General features: G+C 38.3%; 1 protein-coding gene across 3 annotated transcripts; it reads left to right on the top strand.

Moving 5' to 3' along the window:
• The first annotated feature begins 3,237 nt into the window (after positions 1-3,237).
• Positions 3,238-24,040, top strand: LOC137278436 (acetylcholine receptor subunit alpha-type acr-16-like). Of its 3 annotated transcripts, none has more exons than XM_067810763.1 (10): positions 3,238-3,462; positions 7,334-7,431; positions 9,195-9,340; positions 13,548-13,592; positions 15,120-15,229; positions 15,974-16,230; positions 18,231-18,425; positions 18,833-18,919; positions 19,367-19,476; positions 20,202-24,040. In XM_067810763.1, exons 2-10 carry the CDS (start codon positions 7,371-7,373, stop codon positions 20,637-20,639), a joined length of 1,449 nt encoding a protein of 482 aa, XP_067666864.1. In that variant the 5' UTR covers positions 3,238-3,462; positions 7,334-7,370; the 3' UTR covers positions 20,640-24,040. The 3 variants fall into 3 exon arrangements, with proteins under 3 accessions (XP_067666864.1, XP_067666866.1, XP_067666865.1); XM_067810765.1 differs by lacking the exon at positions 13,548-13,592 and adding an exon at positions 11,981-12,025 and having other exon boundaries at positions 3,377-3,462; positions 20,202-21,072; XM_067810764.1 differs by lacking the exon at positions 3,238-3,462 and adding an exon at positions 6,691-6,788 and having other exon boundaries at positions 20,202-21,072.
• Positions 24,041-24,909: the final 869 nt, after the last annotated feature.

Below are 24,909 nucleotides of genomic sequence, written 5' to 3'. Positions count from 1 at the left end.
TATTTAACATAATTGAGTCTAACTGCTCGGACCCCTGGGATTACCGGTGAGGGGTAATTGTTTTATTGCAGGGCACTAGAACGGTATGTTTGTAAGTAGTGGATGAACTTTGGAGCTGCCTTAACTCATTCCTTAAAGTGCTTACCAAAATCGCCTTGGGGCGTTCTGGAAATGCCTGAAGATTTGACATCATGTTTCAATAGTGATGAGTTTGTGTTGGCTTGAACTTTTACCTTTTCCTGAAAATGTGTTAATAGTATGTTTACTGATACATAGAAAAATGTTGAGTATATGTGATTACTCGATAGGTTATCTTCTTCTTAAACAATAGTTAGAAAGAATATTTATATGTCAATGATACCGTATCATATAAGCATGCAGAACAATGTTATCTGACCAAACGGAGCGAATATTAACGTAGAAATGCATTTGTTTACCACTGCTGAATTGAGAACGTACAGTGTTTCAAAATTACATTTCAAATCTCAACCACATACACTCGACAAACGTTCAACTTACTTCAAACACACTGACATGACTGCGACAGTTACACAGCACAAGAGAAACCTTCGCCCAACAAGCTAATATCGAATCAAGACACAAGAAAACCACAGAGTCCGGACGTGGTAATAATCTCTCAAACGATGATTTTCGAAACGTAATGTGACTAAAATGTCATAATAACCAAATATCCTGAAAGTTTTGTCTGGCTTGCAAAGAGTTCGGCAAAACGACGTCCCACTAAAGGTCCATACCAAGTTTTAAATGGCATTTTCATCGTGTAGACCTTTAAAACATCTATATAGTTTTTCGATGCCTGCATATTTAGCCTGGATCCTTTCTGGGTGATAATGAGATATTATCTCACACTCATATGGAATACATGTAAAGCTGAACAGCCTGTGGTGTTACATTCTTTTTTAAGAGTTAATTAATTACATAGCTTGTCGTTGTCGGGTTGAGGTGCAGCCAAATGGTAAATGGTTCGCTGGTCAAGCCGAAGGCGGGAGTTCGATTCCCACACAGTCACAACCACCGTGATACACATTGATTTTGTTGATGGAATTTTTCTGCGGTGGCATATAACGTCATTCAAGTCACTGACATTACTTGAAAAACCAGAAAACGTACAAAAATACTTGTATATACGTATTCCATTAATATTCTTCATCTTTTGCGTTGCACAATAACTCCATTTAGCTGGAAACTCCTTCCTGTTATAAAAACATGCACGTGTTAACTAAAAATGTGAGATTCGCGGACACCTGTTGTTTCTAGAGATGCATTAATATCATTTCTGCATCAATTTTCACTCTACTGGAATGAGGATTCACAACGTTCTGTAACTTGTTTGAACCGGTTCCATGGGTGTTCTATGAGACTTAAGTACGCTAGTTTCAGCATAAGGTGTCTAATATTTGTCAAATACAAAAGGAATGCTTGAGCCGAGAACATAAAACTGCCGCCGACTCTGTTGCAAAAGACATAAATCATTAAAAAGTTTTTTTACTGATCTGGGGAAGGATTTCTGCAATTATACACCTAAAATGTTATATACTGGTTTTCCTTCCAACGATATCATTGAATGTTCCATTGCATCCAGAAACACAATATTGGATTTTGTTGTAAATTACTTGATTGTCTGGTTTCTTCCAACATCACAGTCGTTTGGCATGACCATCGTAGAGTGTGGGCATCGTCCATATACATGTGCCGTATTTAATTTGACCGCCGTCATTTCCATATGACCACTATTTGGCGTCTTAACCTAAGCACCTGTCACAAGCATCTCTCGTGAGCACACCTGCTGTTTTGATTTTCGGGGATCCACACTTATATTTGTCACCATTGTTTACCTGTTACGCCCTGATTTAGGAGATAATCCGGACCGGTTTCTTCGTGACGATGACGTTCTGTTTATCTATAATATCTAGAGCGTTACTAAATCCTCAAATGAATGGTGTTGCTGTAGAAACAGCACACGTTGTTCAAGTAGCCGTAACGGAACCTGGGTTACTGTATTTATTTTCTCAGTTCATGCAACCACAAATCAATACAGGGACATTAAATGTTTTAGAAGTATGATTCCTCTGTGAAGACAGATTCAATAACTTTGATGATACATTAATGTAATCGTATTATCGTCCCATATGTTTATACTTGGGTATTATTGGTTTGTGTTGTTTGAAGTATATAGTGCTTGCATCTGGTCATACATGACTTAATGGCTTTGAACCAAGTTACATCTATCCCATGTGTCGCTACATGACACTGACGTAGCACTCACCACACTGCGGTTGTCTTTGAAATGCTTTGAAAATGTAATTAAGGATTTTAAATTTTATATTTTTGTTAATGAAGAACGTTTACAGCGTTGTGCACGCTGTGAAAATTTAAGTAAAGTGTTCCCACCTTTTTCGCATTCATAACGCCATTAATACAAAACCTACTGAAGTTAGTGCTTATAAAATATAATCAATGAGATTTATTTTTTAAAAATAATGTGGACAACCATACAACGTCAGCGATAGTGTTAACCGGATTAAGATAATATATGCATCCAATTTTCAATTGTAATTTAATTATTGTAATTGAAATTGAAATTGGCTCAATCATATATCATTAGTGTTATCATAGATCCAGGGTCTCCTTTCAGAAAGCAACTTTTACTTTTACGGTTCCCGAAGACTTGGGTAACCTGAGTGCAGTGTTAAAGAATGGCAGTTAAGGTTAACCTTAGTAAAGGTTGCTTTGTGAAAGGAGACCCTGAACCGTAATATGTTTTTTCTTCCGTTCAGCCCTGCAATAAAAAAGTTCTAAACGAAACAAGGTTTTCCTTTCAAAAGGTTTTACGAATTTGAATTTTCTGTCTCACTTGTATTTATCAAAATTGTACATTTGGGGAATAAGGTTAATTCCACGCACGTATGCCGCTTACGTCAATAATTCCACCACAGCATGGACTGTCACATAATAATGGATACAGACCAACGATACAAACTGTAAAGTAAAACGTCTACATACATGGGCCGTATTTAGTTTGACAGCCGTCATTTCCAGATGACCACTGTTTGGTGGCAATATATCCACAATAACCATTGGCCTCTTAACTAGCACTTGTCACAAGCATCTCCCGTGAATACTGTAAACCATGTTGCCAACAGTGTATCGTTGAAACCACCAGCCCGGTGCCACCTGCTGGTGAACGGTAATTACACGTGGACTATATTATCGTGTGTTTAGGCGGATGGATACTGTGTGAAGTGGTCGTCGCCATGTGTTCATGCCTATGAAGTGAGTATGAATAAGCAGGCCCTTCTGGTTGGGGGCCTCAAGAGGTCGAAGTTCACTTCCATTGCCAGTGCAAATTCAGAGAAATCGATAACAGTGACGGGAGACGGATGGGACAAAGGAAAACGTGTGTTAACTTACTTTGGGAAACAGGATATTACGTCTACACAAGTAAGTCTTTAACGATTTTGGATAGATTTGCATAGAAATCAAATAAACTGTAATATGTACAGTTAGCTGCTTAATGGATGAAATAAAATCAAATAAAAGAGAGTGGTAGTTGTTTTTCATGACCGTGTTTTACAGGCCTGAAATGTTCGCTTAAGCTCATAACATGTATAAATTTAAGTGTTAACCTATGCAGTAGTTACTTTATCAATGACGTGATCAGTTGTATGAGGTAACTCTTTTTTATATTATACGCTTTGGAGATAATGCATCTGATGCAAGGCCATTTTGTCCATGAAAGTTCTTCGTGTCTCATGGTCTTGTATCGTCTAAATCCAGACCAAAGGTATGTGTCTGTGTCTGTGTGCTACAGCCATCTACAAACGTTTATGTGTTTCCGATGTTTATAATTCAATTAACCTATGTTTACACTTACTGTGCAATGACACGCAATATATACTGTAGGTTTTATCACATCTCCCACCAAACATTATTTGCAACTGTATAAGAAACTGTCATGGTGAATTAGCCGAAATTTGTGTTTGATGAAATCCTGTTACCAAGATAATTATTTACCGTGTATCGATGTGCAATGAATGGTGCATCAAAAACACTGAATGCTTGATACTATGTTTTTTTCGCTGTTCATTATGGATCCGGGTGAAATGAAACTACCACGGGGAACATCGTGTATCGACCCACTGGTTCAATTGAGTAATGTTTAGTAACTGTACTCTGTGACTTTCTTTCTGACATTTAAGCAAAGAGTCTCTCCCGTGGGATGGCACTGATGGCACATTTTCACTGAATCGATATATTTACAATATGTAAAATATGTAGATGTTGTAGTGTTCCTGTAAACTGAATTTGAATACCCAGACAAAGAGAGGTATAGCGAGTCCAAGAGTGGGGAGAGATAAATGAGTGAGAGAAAGATAGAGCACTAGAGAAAGAGGGGCAGGTGAAGCTGCGGAGAGAAAAGGAGAATGAGAGACGGAAAGTAGCGGAAAGAGAGAGGGGAAGTATTTAGACACAGAGAGGGGTGAGAGAGAGAGAGAGAGAGAGAGAGACGTCGCATGTGAAACAGTGGACGTCAGTTAACACCCAGATTAGACTCCCTACATACTTATTGTCATGCAATACACTGAGACAGGCGGTGGTGTTAGATCAACCGTATTACATTTATAATGTTGTGGTGATTTTATCACAAAACACGACCACTTCAACCGGTGACATTTAAGTAAAATCTCAACCCTTTTTAGCGCTCAGATCGAATTCTAAATAGAAATCGGCAAGATTGCCATAATACACTTTGATTAATCTATTCTCTAAACACTCTCGTGGATAATGTACCCGAAAGAGCTCCACAAAACACGCAACCTCGGACTGGAACTGATAGGACGCTGTATAAAAAAAATTAAAAAGATGTGCAAGATGATGTTGAAGCTGGAAAGATGTTGTTCTTGAACCCTCCGCCCACGTTGTGAACGCTTGACAGCATAGCGCTGTGTGGAGGACTTTGGTCTCGTCAAATACATCAGCTGTGGTACATTGCGTGATAACGTATTGAACACAGTCGCGGGCACACACATGCAGGGTCAGTTCGATCAGTATCGGTTTGCATAGACTTTTGTGTTCCTTCTTTTTTAATTGATTTAGTATCACCGTATCTCATCCCAACAGAGACGAAAGATGCAAAGTCTGTAGTTTTATGAGTTTTGAGGCAGTGCATTTAGTTCAATCTGGTCATCTTTACTGCATTACAGGGAGCCACTGTAGCAGCATGCACGTATTATTGAACTCTTAAAACAATAAACGGATGCATAAATATCAATATTTGAAATATGAACGGACTGTATCTATTTTTCCCCTTTCTGAAAAGAAGTGATTATTTGGACTGAACAAATGATAGAGCAATATAACATTATTACGTATCGATGTAAATAGTTCAAGCTATTACATGTGTTTTGAACATTTTACCTCGCGTTCAATACGTTACACAGGCGGATCCAGTAATTTTCAATAAGAGTAGGAGCGTCGAATCCCCGAACCACCAATCCCCATACCTAACTGGAGTCGACCGAGTAGAGAGACAGGCAGACAGGAATGTTTTCTTAAAAGTGATATGATATGATATGATACAGGTAAAACAACATTTCAAATGCTTAGATAAAACATATCGCCCGGCCATAACACTGGCTTATAGCACACTGCTGAAATAAAGTAACTCAAAACATGTACCATATGCAATGTGGGTGGAAGTTTTCATAATATACATAAAGAAACACATAGGTAAAATATATGAAGAATGTAACTGTCTTATACGGAACATATCGTCCATAATATCAGCTAAAAGGTAAAGAACCTTGATTTCGGTTGTGTTCATTGATATATTAAACTTAAAATGATCACAGTCACGTGTACTAAAACTAGATTTATCTATAAGCTGATACATTTACGATCATGGTAAAAAAATCACAATTAAAGAGAAGGGGCTTCAGTCTCCAAAGAGTCACAAAAGGGGCATTATCTTTAATATATCGGTGTGGGAGGTTGGCCGCAATGTCCAATTTCCACACTAAGAGGTAAAATACCACGGAGTAATTTACATAGATCACTACGCCTGACAGATTGGTTGTTAGGACCAGTGTGATGTTTAAAGGAATGACATCGTAACCACTACGGTAGATCAGTCACCAGATTGTCTGTTCCAGATTTCTATACATGTAAGTCCCGCTTTCTGAGCTTGGATATACACGTTGTAAAGAAAGGTAAGCCTTTGCCAATGCTGTCAGTTTTGCCTTACAAAGTAAACCTACAATTAACCCATTGCCAACTCAGTGATAGCCAAGTCCATACCTCACGTGTTCCCAGTACCGCGTTATCACCTATTTATCGATCATTTACCTACCACTCAATACATTGTTACAACATAACCGGAATCATGCATTTCCCCCACTTCTGTTTCAACTTATCATTCATCGTCACATACAGTGTTGCAAATCACCACAAAATCCAGCGTTGTTTAACATGACCCTACCGTCTCTCACAGCTGGAAGTGTGTTATTCGTTGCTACCTGTGTTATCAATTTCCACTAGATGAGACGAAAGGAAGCGTGCACCCAGCACTATGCACAAGCGGAAGTAATCACCATGAAGTACGTTACATAAGCAACCTGGTAACATATGTGGGTTAAAGTCGGTAACTTGACCATAATCTGATTGATTATCAAACCAGCATGTAGTCAACAAGTTCATCAATGTTGCATTACTTCACGCTGTCTCAATAACTAGACATTAACGGTTTCCTAAGTGAAAACTACTTACTGGTATGTAAATTCACTTGATTTGCAATCCCGTATAAGTCAATGTGATGCGCTTATTTTGTTAAGTGCCAATAATTTTTTCGTAGAATTATTTATGCAGGTGTATGTAAAATGTCAATTTGTATCCACGTGCATATAATTATATGTTGCAAGTATTTTACTAATATGTGCTGAGAGGTATTTGTTTTGGATATAAACGGTCAGTTAGCATTAATGGTGCTCGGTCCCATGGTCGGGTTGATTGTGAACCGACTGATGAGGTGCTGTATATTCGGGCGTGGTCCAAAACTGAGGGACCTCGTGCATAATGCCATTCTGATCATTATGCTATTAATTGTGTCACATTATTCTAACAAACAAATTGATTATGATTAGACAAATGTTTAAGTGGGTTGAGAGAGTCGAGGAATGTGAGAGGAATGTGATTAGAAAGCTAAACAGGACACAACAACGTTCTGAACATTTCCCCACAGACTCAAGAGCAGTCTTAACGGAAAACAGATTATAGTCATTATTTGTCATTTTCCACTCAATTCTCTGTATTTCAGTTCGCGACGTGAATGTTGACGAGTGGAAGCCGTGAGGATGTTGGACGGGACCACAACGTTGCTGCTGATACTGGGGGCACTCCTCATACTGGTGCAAGGTACGACATCAACTTCAGTACATTAGCATTTCGAAAATTTTGTAATTGAAGAAAGATATCCGTAATTTAGATGCAAGGTAATTGCCCACACGGGTGTCTAGAAACTATTCCAACATATACAGAAGCATCTATAAAAGGAGTGTAAGGTCCATCACTATTTCTTCACTAGTGAGTGTATAGAAACTGTTAGAATGTATACAAAAGCATTACTGAAATAGTGCAATGTACATACTTGCATAAGTCTCTAAGGTAATATGTAATGGTTTAAATGATACTTCAACATAAATATTCCTATAACGGACTGGGGTGTCCGTTCATCTAAACATTCCTCTTTGAAAGATAGAATTACCATACAACATTGAGCTTACGTAGCATTCTTGGAGCAAGGCTATGCAAGGTTCATTACTGTTTGTTCACTAATGTGTAGAAATTATTCGATTGTATACAGAGATGTCTAAACGTATAGTACACGACACATGAACGTTAGTTCCCTGGAGTTTGCAAACGGTTGTAATGTAAAAAGAAAGTCGTCTGTAAATATAGTGGTTCTAACAAATGTGTACACATTGAGCTGTTTTGAACAAGTGTTGTCACGTACTTATTATCGATACCCAGCTGTTTCCGTGAATCGGTATTCTAGTGAACGTTTCGGCATCATCAGCCAAGCGAAGCAGAAAAACAATAAATATCGCAGTTTCAAACGAATTGATTCAAAATGAGCAAACTGAGTCAAACTATAGAGAAATGAGACAACTGATCCCGGGTCTGTCATGTGGCAAGTATTATACCAACAACAAAAATATTCCGGCACTCCGCATTTAGGTGCAGCATACGCCATAGTCTTTCATGCGATGCATCAAATCAATAAATATCGCCATTTGAACCAAATTGATTATAACGGAGCCAAGTGAACCACAAACTGTGATGTAACAATATCGTTAAGCATTTTTTAAATGATCGTTATCAAAATCAATGTATTATGTGTTAACAAAAATGTACCTGTGTATTTGACAAATGATGTAATTATGCCTTCTACGTCCGCACTGTCATTAATCAGACTTTTTTGGTGTCACTTTTCCAATATATTCATGTTTGATAATGACGGAGCTTCATTTGAAGTCGTGTTGATCAGGTTTTCGTTTTTATTACTAGGAGGGAGTTGAAGAACATCATAGGGCTGTGGCTAAAGCGTTTGCTTGTCACGACGAAGGTCTTGGTTCGATTCCCCGGGTGAAATGTGTGAATTGTTTCTGATGTCACCCACCGTCATATTGCTGGAAAATTGCATAAAGCGGCGTAAAACCACACTCACCCATCTAGTCACTCACTGACTGCAGAACACAAACATCTCTCATTTTAAGGCGATTATTAGTTTGGTGAGCTGGCGAAAGGAGCGATACAATTGTCATTATCTTACATTCATGTTACAACTCTTACATTCACTGGTCAGTGACGTTTCCATGTCACCTCTCTCAGGAGGCTGTAAGTCCCCATTTTGCATAGGTCGGTGCTCATGACGTCAGTCACTGTATTGTCTGGTCTGGCCTCAATTACTTACAGACAGCATGAATATTCCGAAAGTGCCCTTTTTACAATAATCAGTCAGTCAAAACCACACCAGAGCCATAATCGACCAGTGCAGTCTCTGGAAAATACAGGGTCCAGAATAAAGAGGTTTTACTTTTATGAGATATCTACAAGCTATGGGACAAATACTTTAGTAACCTTCAATTCAGCATCACAATTCTCATTTATATTCATAGACAGTTCTCAGGGTGAGAACGAGCGACGACTTCTACGTCATCTTTTTGAAGACACCAACTACAACAGTCTTGAACGTCCTGTAGCTAATGAGACGCATCCCGTCAACGTTAGTCTCGGCATCATCTTACAGCAGATCATTGACGTGGTAGGTACCAGTCATATTCACCTGTCACCTGTGCTGTAGTAGAGGACTTATCTCCCCTTTGGAAGAAATAATAACCGCATATGGTAGTAGCTCAATCAATATCTCATCTCAAACCCTGAGGTGATGCAAAACGAGATTCAAATATTTTTTTTCATTGTATAAACCGTAGCCAGTGCGTTTCCAATCACAACGTTAATTGATAAAATGCTCTGTCCACGATCCTTTTAACCTTCTTAATGTTAATTTTAACATAGTTGACATACGTTACATGTATTTATTACATTTTTATAAAATTGAAGATTAATACGATGCATTGATTGTATATGATTTCACCCAGAGGAGTCGCGCTGTGTACGTCACAAGGACAATAATTTGCTACATCGGTCATCCATTAGTTTACCGGTGATGAATATCTCTCTCTTTAGACATACACACACGGAAATGCGCTGGTGGGTGTAATCTTCGAGGATTTTACTCAAGGATAAAAGAGTAATTGATTTACTGGGAATGTATGCACAAATGTTATGGGATGATTTTAGTTTTATGAAGCAGAAACGACAGTCAATAACGTTCCTCTGAAGTAAGCTTGGGCCACTTAGTTTAATTAATTTGATAATATGGAGAAGCTATAACCAAACGTTTTGGGCTTTTTTTGGTTTGTGTTTTTTTAATATGGTGAAATTTTATCCAAATGCAAAACATGCGTTCTTACTTCCAGTCTTCATAAGTTATTGCGGTAGGTCGGAATCAACTTAGATTACTCGTATTCACCATCAAAGTAACCGTGTTGCAATCTTTTTTGATCTTCGAAGTGTTTCATTTGTTTTCTGACACGTTTACACAAGTACTAAATTTGGCATCTCTTTCATAAGTTTGTATCGATTGTTTGAATAATGTTTATATTCGTTCTTCATCAACCTTAAACAGGATATGTCTCCTAAATATCTGTCTTCTCAAGATCAGGGTTACTTTCTCGGACTGTTTATATGAAGACACCAACCTCCACACACAAAAAAGAAACCCAAACAAGCCCATCAAATAAACACGGCAATGTGGCTTGCATCAAGGGTAACAGACCAGTTTGGTTTTACCTCTTAGATGCCACGCGAGCTTATGAAATAAAGTTCGCCGAGGTTTGAGTTGGACGTTAGTTAACTTCGAATTTCTTCGCATGAGTGCTTGCAAGTTCAGTGCTTGCGAAGACGAAACTGATCTGAATTTCTTAAAGGAGTCGCGAGGAGGGATCCACACGCCGAAAGAAGACCGATATTCATGGGTTAAAATGTATTATGGTGTATCTGATGCTAATTCTGATTGCTCAGTAATGAAATGTGAATTGTTGAGATCATCACTGATCTCTTCTTGTTCGGCACTTGTTGCCGATTCTGTTGTAATGGTGAAGTATTTTCACGTGAAGCTGTGACGAGGAGGACTAGAGCTGTGACGATATATCGTAGTATCGATAATCGTGATACCTTTTTCGTATCCTAATACCTATCGGTGACCTTAAAAGTGTTAGTTTTCATTCGAATTGACTGTTACGTCAAAATTTACACTGTTACTTGATATAAAAATATACATTTATGAAACAAATAACTGAAGATAGCATATTGTGATGTGAATCGAATCGTATCGTATCCTTCCAAGATATCGCGATACGTATCATATGGTGAATTTTCTGTGTCGTCACATCTCCAGTGACGAATAATGCTGTTGTGCACAGCATCAGAGGTATCAGTGAGGAAGCAGTTCGTGAGATGATCGTCATATTCTAAGTACCTTACACACAACTGATGTCAGTTTGTTCACAGTGTGTTAAATGACACAGATCATCTATAATATGGAAACATCTGTTTAGCATCATGTAGAAATAATTTCTACAAATTCAGTTTTAATTTTAGAATATGTCATTTATTTTTAGTACTGAATATTTAGTTCCAAACAATTCATTATGTTTATATTATATTGTCATATGCTTTTCTGTATTATTTCATATCTAGAAGTAATATACATAAGGGAGCGAAGTCTTTAACTATTTACTATGAACACAACGTGTTGGAATATATGCTTACACCTGTATCAGGTTAATGAATATCAGGATAAGGAACGCTACCGTATGTGCTTCTAAATACAATAACACAATAGTTTGCTCATTGCTGATACCACTTGATTCAAAGTTAAGTCCAGTGTTTCTATTGTCCATTTCCGATGAGTGCTAATTAACTGTTGACTTAACGTTTTAAGTTTCCACCTTCGCTGGCTCATTGTTTTATGTCCTTAATTGTTTACCTGATTGCATATATTCCCTCTTCATCCTTGCCTTCATGCTCCTGATGAAAGAGCAAGCAAATCATTCTCAACGTTGTGTTCCCCATAATAAAGAATAGCATCTATACATTCTCTCCCATTTTTCATATTGTATACCTGTTTGTGTCATTTAGATTAATTGAAATATAACATTAATTATTAACCATATATGATTGTAGCGATCACATTTGTGAGTACTCTCTGGAGTAATATTTCTTTAGTCTGTGATATGCACATGTCTGTTTGATTATGTCATATGTCTTCAGTGTTTTGCTTCTGATCATTTGTTCACATTATTGTTTTTGTTTCCAAACCTATGTATCTTATGGGCAGGAAGAGCGCAAGCAAATATTGCATTCAAACATATGGTTGAAGGTGGTAAGTGATGTGCCGTAACTCACACCTCTATAGCTCTATGCTCTGTCTGCAGTGTGCCGTGAGATGGGATATGTACCAAGTTCTTCTACAGACACGCTAGTATTTCTTGCTTTACGAATCAAAACACGCTTTTCCGTTAGATGTCAACAAATTTTTAACACTTTGTCTCGTTAAGATTTGTCTCGTTTAACATTTCCGTTAAGATAAATCATTCTGTTAATCGAACCTCATAATGAATTAATCACATTTCAATCTTATGGGATTGGTTTCCAGAATCCACAAAGCGAAAATGTGTGTGACGTCATTTAAGAATTTCTATCCCATAAATTCTTATTCGTTAAAATATAATTAACATTGATTAACATTCTTCTGAAATAACAAATTATGTCCACTGAGATATTGTGCAAAATCAAGAACAAATCGTTTTATCTTAAAGATAAAAACTGGAGAAAGTATTGACCCGGAAGCGGAACTTGGTACAATGTACATCTGGGCATTCACAGCATGCATTCTTTCTAGCACATGGTCCACTGGTAAAGTTGATCTGGGTGTGTGCTGTAGTACTAACTCTGCACATGGGTAGAAATGTTACACTGTACTAACCGGTGCTAGGGGAAGTATATGAATGCCATGAGTTGATGGAAGGTAGTAGGTGTTAGGAATGGGATTTTATGAATGACATGTTTGCTGTCTGCATGTGAGTTGTACATATCTAAGCTATAGCAAAGCGCCAAAGGCAAAGGCAATGGCAGTTCAAAAGTTAAAATTTACCCAGAGACAAGCAGTGGAAGAGATATATTATGATAATACCATTTCAAATTTTATCGTTGTCAATATTATGACGGAGTAGATATTCAGTCTGCAACATTCTCTTGTTTCTTTTCTTCAGTAATTGCACAAATAACAGAAATCCCGTTTTAAGTAAGAACGATCAAGTTGACATCACAAATTTAGAAGTAAAATACAAATAAATTGAAAGTACAGACTGTGTTGAATTTACGCACTTTATTAAACTTATTTTGTTCAGTTCAGTTATTATCTGTTCTGTTCTGTAAGTAGTCATATTCCATTACAAAGATGCCATCAAAATCCAAACAACGGTTTTCAGTGATTGAATTTCTATTATCCGTTTTGGTTGACCTCTGTATGTTCCTCCATTAAGTAACCACACACCTTTACCTAGCACGTGCTTACGTGCTTGGTAAAGGTACCAGGACATGTTGCATTGAAATACTAAATTACATCGCAAAGCCGTCTGTCTTCATTTTAAACTGCAACTTTACGATAAAGAAACATGGAGGAACGAGGGGTACCTGTGGTACCTGTAATGACATATTTGATATAGATACCATTCCTCACGGCGTCGTAGCATTCGAACTAACTCTTGAACTGTCTGTCCGTCCTTAGCCAGCTGCTGCGACCCAGCAAATGTACCATGTGGTTTCCTCGTGTTTCCTAGGTGTACCGAGCTACCAGGTTGACCATCTTGTCTGGAATTGATTAAATTCCTCTTATTTCACAGGACGAGAAGAATCAAATTATTCATACAAATTTGTGGTTGCAACTGGTAAGTTTTCACCTTTAGTACCTTCGTTCACTTGCAATAAGAATGAAACAATTAACGAGAGAAATGAGGGGAAATTAACCAATATAGACCTTCGTGATCTGAATGCTGGTAAATTGATGGAATAAAAAACAATGAATGTTCGTCTTTAGATCTGAATTACTATAATCTTCCTATTATCAACGCGCGGCACATTCATAGCGCCTTGTCTGCATTATAAAGTCGTAATATTCATATTCCACATATTGTGTTGGAAACACGCCATGATGGCGTTACAATAAAGATGTCGGTTATGCGGAATGATCTATATTAGCTTGCATGAAGTTATTGATGCACAGCGGATACTTTCCAAATCCTTCATTCTCTTCTTTAGGCTTGCACTGTAGGACGTGCACAGTAATGACCTCGCTATAGAATATTCACCTAGCAGTGCTCGAAGCTCTTGGTTGAGTAGAATATAGACAGCTGTATCTTTGATATCTATGCACGGTTTTGATAATATTCTTTCACTTTCAAGTTCATATGCCTCAATATTCTTCCTCATCTCCACCCATCCTATCCCCAGTGTCATACCCAGAGTACAATATCTAGTATTGTGATGGTTCCCAGTTTGGACACTTGCACTCTACTCAATTTTGACTATTGTTACTAACAAAATTTCTTCCTTTGTTTCCAGATGACTCTATATATTCCAAATCTAGCTTCGCACCACTGTCCTAACATATTAGTATTGTTCACGTTGTTTGACCGCAAACATTGACACTCTTGTCATTTTATAGACATTTGTGTGTGCATTTTTCTGAAAAGTGTTTTCGAGAGGGGCTTCAGTTAAATGATTTTCAAAGCAATGCTCAATATTCCTTTGAAGCAAATATTCTTTACATCAGCGTAATATTTCGTATGTATTTAGATATTACCCATAACTCCAAATTACCGCCATCACACAAAACATATAGCATCCCGGTCCTTCATTTGTCGACTAGCTAGCCACGTGTCCATATGTGTAAGAGTTACACATGTGATTAGTGCCAGAACGAGATGTTTTTCGATGTGTTTATGCTGGGCAAATTGCAACATGTTTCCTCTCCACGTGCATGCATCTTTATTAACCGATCGTACGGGTCCTGTACGTGCTTCCGATTGCTTGGCATACATGCACATACACAGAACATATACACAATTTAATTAAATCTCTTACCAGGCAGCTATTTAATTGAGCAGAAGATATATTAAGATGTCTTGTTCGTTTTGTTAAAAATCACCCCTTTTACTTCTAGGCTTCCTGGTTTTCGAGAAACGAGAGCCGATAACTGTGTGGGAAACATGTTGCAGTGCACAGTTTGAGTTTTACTTCCAATGTCAGAAATAAATCGTTCTTTTGTCTCTTTTATTATGGAAGAAAAATACTTTAGTACTAACATCTATTTTCAAAGACAAAGCCTAAAGTTAAATATGTTATATATATTGCAGTTCCATAGAGAGTTACGTGTAAGAGAAGGCAGATGAAGTAATTCTACCACAAATTTCCAGATTTGGTACGATGTCAACCTTGTCTGGATTCCTGAAGACTTTGGTAATGTGACTGCAGTTAGAGTCCCGACCAAGAAGATATGGCGGCCTGACATCCTCATGTATAACAGGTGAAGAAGGATATTTTTTGTGTGTGTGTGTGTGTGTGTGTGTGTGTGTGTGTGTGTGTGTGTGTGTGTGTGTGTGTGTGTGTGTGCTCATATTCGCTACTTCGCATATAAGGAAGATTCATTTTTGCAACGTATGGTAAGTAAATATATATGCGAAATCCCGTTCATATCGTATAATGCATGTGGTCCTTGTTATGGTGATCTACCTTCAGTAGTTGGCGATCTATAGCCCGTTGTTATGTTGTATTATCTTCGTAAATAAAGAGGTGTTTAGATATACATCATCACCATCTAGGATACTCTTGTTAGTTTACAATCCTTCGATGACTGATTATTTGAACAATTAACACTTATTTTGTACGCAAAACATTTTTCGTCACCATATGGCTGACACATTTCCGAGGTGACGATAAATTTTAACTCACTCACTTTTATGCATGTATGTATGCATATATGTTTATTTGCGTGTCTGTTTCTTATGAATGGACAGGTTTTGCAATGTAACCCTGTATACTGGACAAATAAGTTAGGGATATTGGTATATTTATGACTGATATTTTATCTGTATGTCAGTGAATAAATACATCATTATTCATGAATTCAAAATTTACAAACATCCCTTACTATTTCAGATAATAATACCCAGTATAAACTTCCACCTATTATAATAGCATAAACCAAGAAAGAATTATACAAAACAGATATTTGCAACAACGGTCTTATCATTCCATCGTTGTGTTCCAGCGCTGATGAGAAGTTTGACGGTACATTTCACACCAACATCATTATATCGTACGATGGGAAATGTTTGTGGGTACCCCCAGGGATGTTCAAGAGCACGTGTCAGATTGACATCACATGGTTCCCCTTCGATGACCAGAAGTGTGACTTAAAGTTTGGGTCGTGGACTCATGATGGCCGTCTTCTGAACCTAGTCCCTGACAACGCCACCGGCGGTGATATCACCAACTTCATCAGGAACGGAGAGTGGGAACTAATAGGTGAGTGAGTGAGTGAGTGAGTTTAGGTTTACGCCGCATTCAGCAGTATTCATCTATATGGCGGCAGTCTGTAAATAATCGAGTCTCCACCAGACAATCCATTGATCAACTACATGAGCATCGGTCTGCGCAATTGGGAACTGATGACATGTGTCAACCAAGTCAGCCAACCTGACCACCCGATCCCGTTAGTCACCTCTTACGACAAGCATAGTCGCCTTTTATGGCAAGCATGGGTTGCTGAGGGCCTGTTCTACCTCGGGTAGACCTTCACGGGTCTTGTTTGAGTGAGTGTGAGGTCAGTGAATGATGCAAGGAGCGAGAGAAGGAGGGAGTTTGTGATTGATTGAGGAGGAGGCTCTAAAGCCTCACTAAACCCAAATGATAAAGTGACGTTTATCCGTTTAGCGAAACACTTGAGAAAGCGTATGGTTCTGACAGACAGAGGAACATGTGAGAGAGGATTTCGACGTTCTTTACGTTAATAACTCTCAGTCTATCTGGTGACAAATCGGATCAATCCCAAATAAATATGGCTTCAATAGGCGCCCTCTGTAACATAAATTTCAGGCTTAAAATCCTAACAGTGTCATTCCTGTACATTTTTTGCAATTATGCGTGTTCATAATGACGATATTGCACCATTTATATTCCAGTGCTGTTCAAATGAGGACATGTCTTTTGAAAAGTTCTTCAGTATTCCTTGTCCCATCTGCATCTAGGAGAAACCAAAGCTGTATTTGTAATATCAATAACAGAAACAACTATTATTAATTTTGGTTCCAACATCCAATGTCATACACCCGATGCTACACGCTGTTTACACTCAGTGTCATCTCAACACCGTATGCACACTCATGTCTTTCCCCATAGAGCCTTTTCAGGAGTACAAATAAGCTGAAGTAACACATTCATTACGCGCATCGTCACCCTTTGTGGGTATATTATGTACCCTTAGTGTCATCCTGTAGTATCCACACCTTGAACCAAGTGTCCAAAAGCGTCTGTGACAGACTACAGAAGAGGAATGCCTGTGAAGCTATTAAACTGGAGCTCAATGCCATAAAACCATGTATCGGTGTAGGAGTATACTGAAGCTACGTTCACCCTCAATGTCATCCAAATATGTGCCTGTACCGAAACAATAATAACACTCCATGTCTTGGCGAGCCTTTAATAGAGTATGCCAAAGCAACAATTACCAATTACTCCACGCGTGCTTGTTTAGGAGTATTCCAAAGCAATATAACCCTCCAGATATAGATCTGCTTGTGTAGGAGTGTGCCAAAGCAATAACAACCCTCCATGTCTGGATGTGCCTGTGACGCAGTATGCCAAAGAAATAATGACCCCCATATCAAGGAGTGCCTGTGACGGTAAGTCTGCACTATACCCTGGATCCCTGGATGCATCTGCGGCTAAGCCCGATAAAGTTATTACCTTGGCTTTATATCCAATCAGGTGTATACGCTGGGACGTTGAGCGAGCCAATCACAACACACCTTTGCTCTTTAAATTGTATAACCGATTAAACTACGCAACACGAACCATACACAAATTCTCTGAAAGAGGCAGAAGGAGTTCTTGCATATATATTTTTTTTTAAATTTCGAACCTATCCATGTGTCTGTATGATTTCTCCTAAATCTGAGTCGCACTGCTAACATACCCTCGCAGTTTATTGACACTGGCAAGTTTAGTTGTAACGGCGGCTTAGCTGATTGGCTACTGTGAGAATGCGAGCCAGCAAAAGGGGGTAATGAAATTTTCGGACCGAGCCGTAGATACATCCAGGGTATAGTGCAGACTTATCGGAACGTATACCCTTGATATATCGAGGATGGTGACGGAGTATCCCAAGCAATAATAACCCTCCATATTTAGGTGTACCTGTGACGCAGTATGCCAAGGAAATAATAACCTTCCTTGTCATCCCTACTTTTAAGTGTGTCTGTGTAGGAGTTTACTGAAACACCATTTACCCTCGATGTCATCAATAGGTGTGCCTGTGCGGAGGAACATCCTGGAATATGAGTGTTGCCCTGAATTCTACATAGACCTCACCTTCACCATCCACATGCGACGGCGCACCCTCTACTACGGCTTCAACATCATCATACCGTGCGTCCTCATCTCCTCCATGTCATTGCTTCTCTTCATCCTTCCTCCTGATGCGGGGGAGAAGATCTCGCTAGGTACGTAGTTTGATAAATACTTTAAGGTTCCTTCAGAAAGAGAATATAAAAACAGAGTTTATATATCTATACAATATATAGATAGTCTGTCTTTCTGGTGACACGAAACTCGAGAATAACTCGAGGTGACACGAGAATAACACAGCACAAAAGGTAAAGAGTAATGTCAATTCTATGAACGTATCAGTGAAAATCGGTCATGACATCTGGTGAATGCAAAGAAGCAGACCCTAGATTGAATTTTCTTTCCAACATTGTCATCCGGAAGAGAGAAATGCATTTATCATGTTGTCAAGACGATGTCATCAAATAATCTTAAATAGTTACTCATCCACAGTGACACGTCTTAATATAGGCACGCGATATATTCAGTAATTATTTTAACATGACCCTTCATGTTGTTTCAGGCGTGACAATATTGCTGTCGTTGATGGTGTTTCTGCTGCTGGTGGCGGAGACGATGCCGCCAACCTCAGATGCCCTACCGTTGATTGGTGAGGAAGCCCACTACCTGACCCCCACCTTATCTGCCAACAAATTTGTGGCAATTGTTATGACTTCAATAAAATGAGGAAGCAGTTCCTGCATTTACTGAAACATTTCTGTGGCCTCCTTGGCGACCGTACTGAATGGTTTTATGTTCCTGTTCACCTGTGAAGATCCCGTTTAGAATCGGTCTTTCAGCGTGTGATAAGACTCCCTGACTTGTTTGGAAACGTGTCATCGTATCCTATCATTGTTCCTACTGTCGATCACTTAATTGTCGGTCCCAGGCTCAGACCGACACCATATGGCAGGAATATTGCTGAGTTATTGCGTTAAACAATAATCAGTGAATCGGCAATGATTTCCCAGTCCTGAACGGCTTAACCAACTGACGTCTCCGATAAGATCCCTCCTGTTCGTTGAACGATGTTCATTGGTGTCTTATTTCCTTGCAGGCATCTACTTCGCTTGTATCATGTTCATGTGTTCCTTGTCGGTGCTGTTCACTGTCATAGTTCTCAACCTCCACCACAGGTCCTCGGACAATCACAGCATGCCTACATGGGTAGGTGGAACACTGAAAAAAATGGACATTAAGTTATAAGACTGTTAGTGACTTACGGCACAGCAATGAAGAGTTGTCCTAGCTACCTTTGACAGAAATAACACTTATTGTATTTACACATTTGGCACATAATGTCCCTCTCCACCATATGGATGGAGTAATGCACATATTCAGTCAATTACCCACGCCCGTACAAGGCTTACTGTGTGTAAAGGGACATAACTGCACCACACCTTGTCAATGCTAATGAAATACATTTCAGATGCAGATCTATGCTCACTGCTCATTATACAATGTGTGTTATTTTGCAAAAGATGAAATAATTACCCGTGTTTCACTAAAGGATCTTGTTCAGTATTCAGACAGATGGTAGTACAACCACAGTCTCAGTATTGGATACAGATTTGATCGTTCATAATGTTAATTGGTGTTTAAAGATAATGTAATAATATATACTAATATGGACTCTCATACATATGTTGACATCAGATCATCTTTCAAAGGAGTGGAAATAGTTACGAACATATTTTACGTTGGTTTGGTACAATATTTACGTGTTGCCAAATGGTTGTATCATAGTAATGTTATACACCATGGTAAATGAGCTTCAAAAAGGAGGCACGCTCGATATTCCCCTCATTTTCGACGTATTTCTTACTATGTTGAGTGATTCAGTCTTCCGTGAGCTTTTTGTCCTGATTAAAATAAATCATATTGTCTTGTAGATCCGCAGTTTGATCTGTGGCTGGCTTGCCTGGGTGTTGCGCATGAGCAGGCCTGGCCAAGACCCGTTGTCGTCCCGTCGCGTTGTGGCGCAGCGTTCCCGGCTGTACGACGTCAAACTTGAGGAGAAATCCAAGTCTCTGATGGCCAATGTTCTCGAAATGGATGATGACATTAGAATGGTGCACAGCAACGGCCTGCCCATCAAGGTGGACGACGCTGTTCAGTTAACCGGCGTCAGGCACGACATTATTTCCATTCTGAAGGAGCTGAAGAAGATCACCCTGAAGATAAAGAAGGATGAAGAAGAGACTGACATCAAGAATGAATGGAAGTTCGCTGCTATGGTTATTGACAGACTCTGCTTTATCATCTGTGTCAGTCTGACTGTAGGATCCACTGCCGGAATCCTGGGATCTGCTCCTCACCTTCTGGCTTAATAAGGAACTTAGCTCAACATGACCCAAAAATAATAACGTGTAGCTTCTTCAACGGAGAGTATTTCATGTTTTTAATGGATTAAAGCGAACTTGTTGGATTCATCTTTCATATGTACTCTACCACATGAGATAGTGCAGAGAGGAATTTTATCAACGCAGATGAGTTAATCCGTTTCTACGAACTGACAATGTTTCTTTGGAGCTATATGGAGCTTATGCCTTCCACAGTATTGTTTACATGAGGTTGGATGTGGAAATTACACCTCGCAGATCACACAGGTAGTGGTGCACTGAGACATTCTATGAGCGCTTCGTTTCCTTCATGACAGCATTGACTGTAATGTGTTTGTGTGCAGGGACGTTCACATCGCGATGGAATATGTGCATCTGACCTTTTCTTGAATGCTTCTGCGCAAACGAAAAAGAAAGAAAAGCAGCAGGAAACCGGATGTCATCAAACAAGGATACGTGACCACTGCAAAGGCATTCAATCAACGGCGATATACTTGAAGAATATCGATTCACAATTCATGAGACCAAAGATTTCTTGATGATGACATTTGATGCTTGTGGAACACTTAAAAACAGATGCACTTAATATTGATCTGTGAGCTGATAGAAAGTACGACTTAACTGCTAAATATGTGATTTTGTTTATATAGGCTGCAAGTTCATAGAGTATGAGCCATGAATAATGATATGGATTGTAGCACGCACACACAAACGTGATACACAACCAGGCAGAACAAGAATGTGATAAGACAAATGTGCTGTATTTTGCCCGAATTAACTGACACCAGTTACTGAAAGTAGCATTCATAATCCAGTCCATCATTGGCACCATTTCATGTAATGCAGTATGTATGTTATAATCAACCGTGGTGGATAAGATACAGAGGGGCGTGCATACGTACTGTACCATCTATTTACCTTCATTACATGTCATCTTATTTGCTGAAACATGCACATTGTAATTATGAACACAAAGTACTACATAATTCCAAACGAAGAAACAGAAAAGCTGATAAATCTAACATTTGATACATTTGATTAGCATGTGATGTAAGTTACAAAGTATGTAACAGCACATTTGGTAAAAGTAGAAGCATTGTATATAAAACGGATGCTTTGGAGTAAGTAACCTGTGATAGAATTTTTATAGGTACATGCCATAGAAATCCGTTATATAAAGTTAGAATAAATTTACTAATTAAGAAGCTGTTATTCATACTGATATATATTAGTATTAAAACAAACACGTTGATTTCAGTAACAATTGCATGAATTACAATTACATTTCTTTGAAATTAACAGACTAAGGAATGAAACATCTGAGCGCGCCATCTATATGTATGTGTTGACGTCTGTGACATGTGGAATTTCTGCATCATCTGTCATCCCGCACGCTCTGCAACCTCACCAATAACGGTAATGTATCCTTCACGCTGATACAGACAGTGAGCACATCACCAAGTTATAGGCACACCCACTGCAATGTACATAGCAATGCCATCGCGCTTCTCATTCTATTACATATTGCCCTCATACTGTATAACATGTATATTTATTTCTCACCTGTACATATGATAACACATACCAGGCAGTTGTGAAAGGCTTTGACGAAAGTGCAATCAAGGGTTATCTATGGTCAGGATGCTTAATGGAAATGAGATGACTATTATGGTGGAACCATATTGCCAGCTGGAATGGCTTTACATGAACATGGTTCTTTGATTGGCAAATTTAGTACAACGATATCTGACGAAGGTGTTTGGTTTGTTATGTACATTCTTTTCTGAAAATGGTCATGCGCTCTGCTGGAGACACGGCATTCACAGAACCTGGTGGCATGAACAACACGTAGACACACTTTTGTATGTGTGTATTCTACAGAGCTGATTTTTTTCAGAACTAGTCGCTGTTTCACAATGTGTTTTAAATACCCTATATTTGTACACACTCACTGTTGGATAGTGCACGGATACAGATTTAAATTGAACATTGCAACCGAAAAAGTGATTTCAGTTGTCTTTTTATGAATATAGATAATGATTCTATTTCATCAGATATATGTGTCCATTATATGATTTAGAAAGTCCGATACTCTTCCTCCTGTGATCATGTCAGGTCATGTTCTTGTTTATTCTTGTCAGTGGACAGTGTGTTTAACAGTTTGCCTTTTTGTTTACTTTGACGATAGCTCGTTATATTCTCTATATCGGCTTTAGTTTTGTATATGACATATATGGCTTTAAAGTTTAGCAAATGAGGGTATGCGTACTTTATCTTTGGTGCGTTTGGTTAGTAAACGTTCTTGTTTAACACCTTTTGTATATTCCTGCACATCGTTACGTTGATTTGGCAATTGATAATTGTCATAATACTTTAGATTCAGTAATAAGTAAGGCTGTAACCTTTATCGAACTGTAGATGTTAACAGGTTTGACAATGCTTTTAATGAATGTATTTAACAGTTCGGAAGTTCAAACCACAAGACCATTCTTATCAACGAATATTTAGATTCGCATGCTTTCAAATCGATACCCTACTTTGCAGAAAACAGATAAAGCGAACTTGCTTCAAACGTGTTCTCATTTCTAACTAAATAAACTTCATTGTGGACATTCTGGAACCAAGTGATTTCAGTATCCATTGATTAAGAAGGAAGTTCAAACGGCCATATTTTAACATCAAAGGGTCGCGATCAATATGTTTTTCTGCACTCCTTGTGGTGTTTGTATGTCTATACTCAGGGGAAAACTGCATATTTTTGAAAATCCTGCAAATAGTAGCGACCTTCTGCACATCCAAACAATATGTAGGTCACTGACCTACGAATGTGTAGAGTTCTTCGGAACCGACAAGGTGGAGAAACGATAATACTGCCTGAATTATTAATCTTACTGGAATCACTAGAACTGCGAACCTTACTTACATTACCATAATTAAGGTCAGCTTGCGTTATCAGTATTATGAATCCAACTTGCACTATCAGAACTGTGAATCGCACTTAGATTATCAGAATAATAAATCAAACTTGCATTATCAAAAATGCGAATCGTACTTAAATTATCCGATTTGGATGATCAGAATTATGAATCAAACTTGCATTGTTAGAATTTTATAACTAACGTCAGAATTAAAATCCTACTTGCATTGTCAGATTTATGAATCAAATTTGCATTATCATAATTTTTTGACATACATTATCAGGATTAGATAGCCTGTATTATGAGTATTATATATAAACGTACATTATCCTGTGTATGCTACTCTCTGTTGCGATTTAGTTCTCTTCTTATTAACAGCCTCTACCTAGCTTTGTATATGCAGTATCAGTGTTAATACGTCTTTTACTAATCTTGACAATATTTTGTAAAATAAACACAGTTTAAATCTCATGGATATGTTTTATGTTGTATATTCAAACGTTCACCTCAATGAGATAACACACAGAAAGGAAACGATAATCACACACATACTGGCACCCATCGCCCTACATAACAACCATTGTTCAATCTCTTGATAACTCAGTGGACGCTGTCACAGACAAAACGTCAAAGATAGTAGTCACAACGTCGACTATAGAGGTAAACACACAAAATACACTTACAGCTCACTAAACAGACACGAACAGGCACAGCTGTCAACATACATAAAGTGAGTGAGTAGTTTAGGCAATATTACAGCAATATCATGGAAACACCAGAAATCTGCTGCAGACATCAGACCGATGAGGGGAATCGAACCCGAATGCTTCAATCACACACATATCGCAGTCAAAATGCAGACAGACTATTTTCCAAATAAAGTATAGATAACGGCAAAACAAACATTAAACCACAACTTTAGGTTGACACCGGACGATGACCGCCTGTGTAAACTATAAGACAAATGGGAACAATCATTCTACTATATTTCGTTATCAGGTGTTAAGAAAACACAGATTAACACGCATCGATAGAAGACGTAAAACCTGTCCAAACACCTCGAATTTAAAACGACGATATACTCAATAAAAACTATCCAAATAAAAAGCATCTTGATATTAAGTTCTTTACAGTTATTTATAAAGAATAAATCAAGCCCTCATATAAGCGGAACACAATCTGAGGCTACGGACTAAACGTGTGTATCTATAGTTACATATGAATGTATTCATTTATTCGTGTCCTACATTATATATAATTGTGTGTTACATTATCGCTCATGAACACAGACTGAGGTTACCAGGGAAACATAGAATCTGAATCACATAAACCCAGAAGAT

Source organism: Haliotis asinina, chromosome 3 (genome assembly GCF_037392515.1).
Source record: "Haliotis asinina isolate JCU_RB_2024 chromosome 3, JCU_Hal_asi_v2, whole genome shotgun sequence".
Lineage (NCBI taxonomy): Eukaryota > Metazoa > Mollusca > Gastropoda > Lepetellida > Haliotidae > Haliotis > Haliotis asinina.
The sequence above is the reverse complement of the archived record's forward strand: the minus strand, read 5'-3'. Positions and strand labels throughout refer to the sequence as shown.

Coding starts and splice junctions, on each gene's coding strand:
- LOC137278436 (XM_067810763.1), top strand. CDS start 7,371: ATGTTGGACGGGACCACAACGTTGCTGCTGATACTGGGGGCACTCCTC. Junction 18,920..19,366: donor AGATGCCCTACCGTTGATTG/GTGAGGAAGCCC, acceptor ATTTCCTTGCAG/GCATCTACTTCGCTTGTATC. Junction 19,477..20,201: donor ATCACAGCATGCCTACATGG/GTAGGTGGAACA, acceptor ATTGTCTTGTAG/ATCCGCAGTTTGATCTGTGG.